The 6,756-nt window shown below is 37.9% G+C and overlaps 1 protein-coding gene across 1 annotated transcript; it reads left to right on the top strand.

Annotated features, from left to right (window-relative positions):
- Window positions 1-644: 644 nt before the first annotated feature.
- LOC116198501 (fatty acyl-CoA reductase 3-like) lies at window positions 645-6,053 on the top strand. Its single transcript, XM_031528665.1, has 10 exons — window positions 645-806; window positions 1,009-1,112; window positions 1,234-1,439; window positions 1,582-1,682; window positions 2,011-2,203; window positions 3,635-3,796; window positions 4,321-4,402; window positions 4,948-5,214; window positions 5,387-5,514; window positions 5,627-6,053. The coding sequence occupies exons 1-10, from the start codon at window positions 728-730 to the stop codon at window positions 5,778-5,780; spliced, it is 1,476 nt and encodes a 491-aa protein (XP_031384525.1). The 5' UTR covers window positions 645-727; the 3' UTR covers window positions 5,781-6,053.
- Window positions 6,054-6,756: the final 703 nt, after the last annotated feature.

Genomic DNA, 6,756 nt, shown 5'->3' with positions numbered 1-6,756 from the left:
CAATAAAAGAAGGGCAACATTTCTACCCAATAAAGTGGGGGCAACGTTGGTGATGATGTTAATGAGTTAATTTCTCATTATAGAGTAATATAGAATGGAGATATAGCAAGCCAATACTTATCATAACTACTTGCGTGCACTCCATCATTAATTGCCTCCTCATTGCCTGGAATGCACATATAAATTCATATGAGATATGTGTATATATGCTTATAAACACATATCATATTAATTTTACTATAATCACATTGTTCGGTACACTTGACAAACTGCACTGTTGATGGACAAATCTTATCTTTAATAGTGAGGATTCAAAACCCATTGAAAGTTGACGCCCAAGCATATATAAGTCTTATTTTTCGGTTGCAAGAGAGGTTTATCAGTTTTAGTATAATAAAACAGAAGTCTTAATATCTACTGAAGAGACATAATAGCCTCACCATGAAAATCAAACCTGAAACATTTTGGTTATCAAGCGAGAACATGTGAGACTGTACTACACTCTTTCTTTTTCGGATTAGTCTTATTCTACTAGTTGAGGACATACATTTTGTTTTAGTAATATATATGCATGTATATATATATATATATATAGATTTGTCCCTAAGTCCTCGCCATATATATATGGTCCACAGAAAGAGCATCTCTCTCACTACCACAGAAAGAAAGTGAGAGAGAAAGAAGCATTTCCAATCATCTCTCTCCCTTGGCTTTCCCTTTCCCCCCAATGAAGTTGGAAAGTCCCCTTCTGTTCCTTGAGCACAGAACCATCCTTGTCACCGGTGCTGCTGGATTCTTAGCCAAAAGTAAATCATTTTAATCTATGTTCTCTTGTTCTGTCTATTGCTTCCTTTGCTTCTGCATGATCGATCTTATTTTTTGTTATCGATCATCGATTGTTCGATTTATATATATCGACAGACTATATATCAAGGAAGAAAATAATACACTTCATCGCCAATGGATCGATATAATTAGTAATAAGCTTTTGTTTCTCCTGATGTGTAGTATTTTTGGAGAAGGTGCTGCGGGTGCAACCCGATGTGAAGAAGCTCTACCTTCTCATAAGAGCTGAAGACGACAAGTTGGCGAAACAACGCTTCCAGAATGAGGTGCGTATGTCAAAGGAAGAAAACAGAGAACCCTTTGTAGCATTCCTTGTTCAGTGATCATATTACTCGTTATTGATACTGAAGATTTTCGTCGCTCGTTGTTCGATTTGGACCGGTTTAGATTATAGGGAAGGAGCTATTTAGAGTTCTAAAGGAGAAGCTGGGGGCTGCGAGGTTGAACTCATTGATCTCCGAGAAGGTGGTAATGGTGCCAGGGGATATCACTTGTGAGGATTTGGGAGTGAAGGACAATGAACTAATTCACCAAATGTGGAGCCAAGTTGATGTCATTGTTAACTTAGCTGCTACCACCAACTTTGATGAAAGGTGTGTACGTATATATTTATATGTGTTTGATTATATAATACATATTTTCTTACTATTTGTGTGTAGTCATTCATTCAATTATTGGATAGGATGATAATTATATATTTTTTAAAGAAATATTTGATTATATTTATATATGCAGGTACGATGTCGCACTAGGTGTCAACACATTAGGAGCCAAGCACGTCGTCGAGTTCGCTAAGAAATGTTGCAAGTTAGACGTCCTGGTCCACGTATCTACTGGTCAGTAAAATTCTAACTAAGATTATGTTATATCAAATAAATCAAGGAAGCGAATATCCTACGGTTAGTTTTGCAGTGCTATATATATGTATGATTTGTGGTGGTCCAAAAACTAAATAGAGTGTTGTCACCGGTTCACATGAAATCATGTGATGTCAACTCTAGCAATCTTACTGGGGAAGACAACCAAAGCTGCATCAACTGCTCGGATCCTTGGCTCGTTCTGGATCTGATATTCGACATGGCTAATCATAATAGTTACGCTGAGGAAGGAACTGAAGTGAGTGTAATTGGTGGTGTATTAATTTGTTTGATATTGTTTTTTCAGCCTATGTGTCGGGGGAAAAGGGAGGGCTCATCCATGAGAAGCCGTACCGAATGGGAGAGACACTGAATGGGGCTTCTGGGCTGGACATTGATGCAGAGAGGGGAGTGGTTGAGGAAAGATTGAAACAACTCCAAGGAGCAGCAGCCTCCGATAAAGCCACTTCTATAGCCATGAAAGAGTTGGGGATTAAAAGGTTAGTACAGCTCATGAACAATTCTCTTCATACTCATATTGGAATTAATTAAGATGATGGGATTTGATCACCTATCTGGTCAAGTTTTTTTTTTTTTTTTTAAAAATTTCTACCTTTTAAATTTGACAAATTTAATCAGCTTTAATCTCATGATCTTGACCTATGAAATATCCTATCTGGTTTACGAAAACCAATAGGCTTTGACTGTTGAGAGTTGTTCTCCTATATCATAAAAGTAGGAAAAAAAATCATGGACATATAAGATAATCGAGCTCATCATCATTTCAGTTCAAACTTTTGGTCCTAATCAGTACGCGTGAACGTGGGTGTTAAATAGATCCCAGATCATCCAAATAAGAAGAAATCAATTATGAGATATGTATCATCATTTATCAGCTTAACTCTAGGGTTAAATATGGGCCAAGATGTTCACCAAAGAAAGTTTATCGAAAAAAATGTATGGGCCTAGATCACTTGAGATTTAGTGGAATTTTTAAAATAAGCCTAAATCACTCGTAGACCTAGTGGAACTCGAAGATAGACGACATGGTTGAACCAGGATGATGCCACGCCTTAATACGACAAATAGATACAATCGAACGTGTAATTGTCTTTGAAATTAGATGCGATTGCGTGTATTAGTTTAAGGTCATTGTCCTAAAATCTGTAGCGAACTTGATGTATCACATTGGACATATGATATGTCAAGTCCAATCATGAAATAAAGACACGATGTGGAACATCGTAATTTTCAAACAAATTAAATTATAATAGGCTAGCAAATTAATGATGTGATGTAGAAGATTTGTTAAGAAAGGGCACGCTAAGGACGGATTCCATAGCCCTTTCCGATTGCCGACTATTAATGACCTTTGCATTAATTGGTCATAATGGTCTTATCAAAGCAGTTAACCGTTGAGAGCAAACAATTGCGGCAATTTTTTAAATTTTTTATGCTTAAAAAGAAAGAAATTTATGTAGGATTGGACTGTGTTTTCAAACATTGCGGCATTGCCCGCGCTTATGCGCTTTCGGAACTATTCTAGAATTTTCACGTGAGAAAGAGCGTTAACTAATAAATACTAAATCATGGTATTATTTAACAAAATTAATTTGCACAATCGTAATCGGAAGAAAAAAAAAGAACAAGATATTTTTATATATACTTTGTTAAATTTAGCAAATACTTGAAAAATTATTCATGAATATCTTAAGGTGACAATGCTTATTTGTATTTTTAATTTTAGGTGCAATACGGCGCGGAAACCTAAAAATACAAAAAGAACAAGATATTTTTCTCTCATATGAATCTTAAAAAAAAAAACCCTCAAATTAGTTAGTGTTTGAACTTTGTTTGGATTATTATTATTTTTTCTTTTCAGATGTGTTATGAAAATTTATATTATTTACTTATGTAAAAAACTCATATAGGGCAAAGATATATGGGTGGCCAAATACGTACGTGTTCACGAAGGCAATGGCAGAAATGCTAGTGGGGCAATTGAAAGGAGACATGCCCGTCGTCATTTTGCGTCCCGCCATTGTCACCAGCACTTACAAGGAGCCCTTCCCCGGATGGGCTGAAGGAGTCAGGTTCATTCTTCTCATCAACTAATTTAGGAAAAGAATTTTTACCTCACTTTTTTTAAAAAAATTCATCATATGCTTTTAAAATTATCAAAAATATCATATGATTTACATTTTTTTTTTCAAATCTATCCCGGCATTGTATTTCCGTTAATGAAACGTAAATAGGCTCAAAATCTATTTCATGATTTTAATTTTTTTCTCAAATCTATATTATGGTTTTAATTTTTTTTCTTAAATGTATCCTGGGTGAAGAGCCACAATGCCAAGACCGTTAAATGTTGACGGAAGATATAACGACGAGATAGATTTGGAAAAAAAATGTAAACCATGGGATATTTTTGATAATTTTAAAAGCATATGATAAATTTGAAAAAAAAAAGTAAAATCATGAGATATATGACGTAATTTGCCCTTTAAGAAATAAAAAAAAGAAAGAAATTTTCTTGTTATGTCACAAAGATTACCCAAATATTTTTGTTCTCTTTTCAAATATTCTAAATTCGACTTTTGATCTTGTTCTTATGCAGGACCGTCGATAGCTTAGCGCTTGGCTATGGCACTGGAAGACTGACGTGCTTTCTCGGCGACCTGAATGGAGTTGTTGATGTGGTACATACTTTAGTCCTTGCATACCGGTTCATTCATTGCATTATGTTAAAAAGAATCTCGAATGCTTGTTTTGTCTAGATACTTTTATTTCCTTTCTTCATCGAATATGGAGAAACCTTTTTTGGAGATGAATCAGAAAAGATTCACTAAAGTAAATCATATTCATCTTGAATTATGAGGTACAGTACAGTTAGCAAATCGCATTTCATGTGAACATACTTTATATTTTATATAGCCGTTCGAAACCCACTAAAACACTTCGTTGCTAGGACCGCGCAAGGATCAATCTCAGCGAATAAGTTAAAAAGGTCTCATTGGTCGTCACCGAAAAAGTAAATCATGTCATTTTTTTTTTGTTGAAGCACAAATTTCTAAGAATGGGCCTCAAGTATGGCCCGTAAAACTCATCGTCAATATTGGGCCTGGCGGGGAGTTTTCTTCTAGAGTCCATTCCTTCACGCAACCATTTGATAATTGATACGTCCGGGTTTACAGCAAATCCATTGGGCTCAGCTAATTGATACTTGTATTGTGTGAATCAACAGATACCGGCGGACATGGTGGTAAACTCGATCATTGTGGCGATGGTGGCCCATGCGAATCAACGATCCGACGGGATCTACCAGATGGGGTCATCCTTGAGGAATCCCGTGCGGTACGTGAACCTCCAGGATTACGCCTTCCATTACTTCACCGAGAACCCGTGGATCAACAAGGATGGGAAGCCCGTCAAGGTCGGGAAGGTGACCGTCTTAAAGAGCATGGCCAGCTTCCACAGATACATGGCCATCCGTTACACCCTTTGGCTAAAGGTACATGGCCCATTTCGCAGCGCAGAGTTGATCCATTTTTCTACTCAAGAAAAAACGTGATGGGAAAGTACCATTACGAGTGATTAGCCAAAAAAAAAAAAAAGGAGAGTACCATTTCGAGTATGACTAGCTAGCAGTACGAGATCCTGATCTCCCCTTAATTTTCTTGCAGGGACTAGAACTAGCGAATGCAGCTCTTTGTCGATCTTTCCAAGGCACGTATACCGACCTTGATCGGAAGATCAAGTTCGTGATGCGATTGGTTGAACTCTATAGGCCATACTTGTTTTTCAAGGGCGTGTACGTATATTCAAATACACAATCCCAATCTCCCATGAATTGCTCTGTCATATGACTGATATGTGGCAGGTCCTGCTTTGATTTCGGAAACATTCCTGTTTTGTACCATCAGGTTTGATGATTCGAACACGGAGAAGCTACGGATGGCAGCAAAGGAGAGCGGAGTGGAAACAGACATCTTCTACTTCGACCCCAATAGCATCGACTGGGAAGACTACGTCACTAACATCCATATCCCTGGAATCGTCAAGCACGTCTTCAAATGAAGCTCCTAATACTAAACTTACAGTCGGGATTATTTCCATTCATTCTGGTATATAGTACCAGGCCCACAAGTGTTCCGAAAACTCCTTTCGACACCGTTATTGCTATATGATATTGCTGCTTAGGAGATCGTAAATTGTTTTGAATTCATGTCCGTAGAGCGGCTTGTTCTGATTCTATTACGGCAGTACCACGGATATATATCCATCTCACTGCCGGAAGCCCCATTCTATTGAAAGATGTACAACATTATAAATATATCTTCTTCCATGAAATCTCCTCTCTTTCTCGTGATTACTTACGGATGAATCAAAGTTATCGAACCGCCCCAAGAACGAGTCGAACAACACACGCAAGGAACTCAGCAGCTTGTTATCATGACTCACTAGTCTCTCTCACCTGTGGCTGAATATATTCAGATAAAATGAAAATTGACTCGGAACTAAACTGAATCAGGCTACCGACACTATGTATATACACATTAGGCATGCTCCAGGAGAAGTGTCGAACAACACACGCAAGGAACTCAGCAGCTTGTTATCATGACTCACTAATCTCTCTCACCTGTGGCTGAATATATTCAGATAAAATGAAAATTGACTCGGAACTACACTGAATCAGGCTTCCGACACGATGTATATACACATTAGGCATGCTCCAGGAGAAGTCTAGAAGATCACAAACTAAAGTCTGCACATGAATGTCAGAACAAAAGATCCAAATAAACCAATTAAATTAGCGAATGTTGTCGAGGCTCGAGAGCTGTAGCAAGCAGTACGAGCTTCTAAATGTGCCAGCACAATAATAACAGCATTACTTCGATGCAAAATAGAGGCAGCAGTTCCTTTGCCATTTAAAACATGGGAAGCGTGCTGGAGGGCGAGACTTTATCAAAGGACGTCGGCAGCTGCCCCTGCCCCAATAAAACCTACCGAGGAGCCCGCCGGCCGCAGCAGAAAGATTCACGAGTCGAGCAAA

The sequence above is a fragment of the Punica granatum genome, chromosome 3 (assembly GCF_007655135.1).
Source record: "Punica granatum isolate Tunisia-2019 chromosome 3, ASM765513v2, whole genome shotgun sequence".
NCBI lineage: Eukaryota > Viridiplantae > Streptophyta > Magnoliopsida > Myrtales > Lythraceae > Punica > Punica granatum.
This window is presented reverse-complemented; position numbering and strand designations above follow the sequence as displayed.

Excerpts from the sequence above, each read along its gene's own strand:
- LOC116198501 (XM_031528665.1), top strand. The coding sequence starts at position 728 with ATGAAGTTGGAAAGTCCCCTTCTGTTCCTTGAGCACAGAACCATCCTT. Across the intron at positions 807-1,008 it reads TGCTGGATTCTTAGCCAAAA|TATTTTTGGAGAAGGTGCTG; the intron begins GTAAATCATTTT and ends CCTGATGTGTAG. Across the intron at positions 1,440-1,581 it reads ACCACCAACTTTGATGAAAG|GTACGATGTCGCACTAGGTG; the intron begins GTGTGTACGTAT and ends TTATATATGCAG.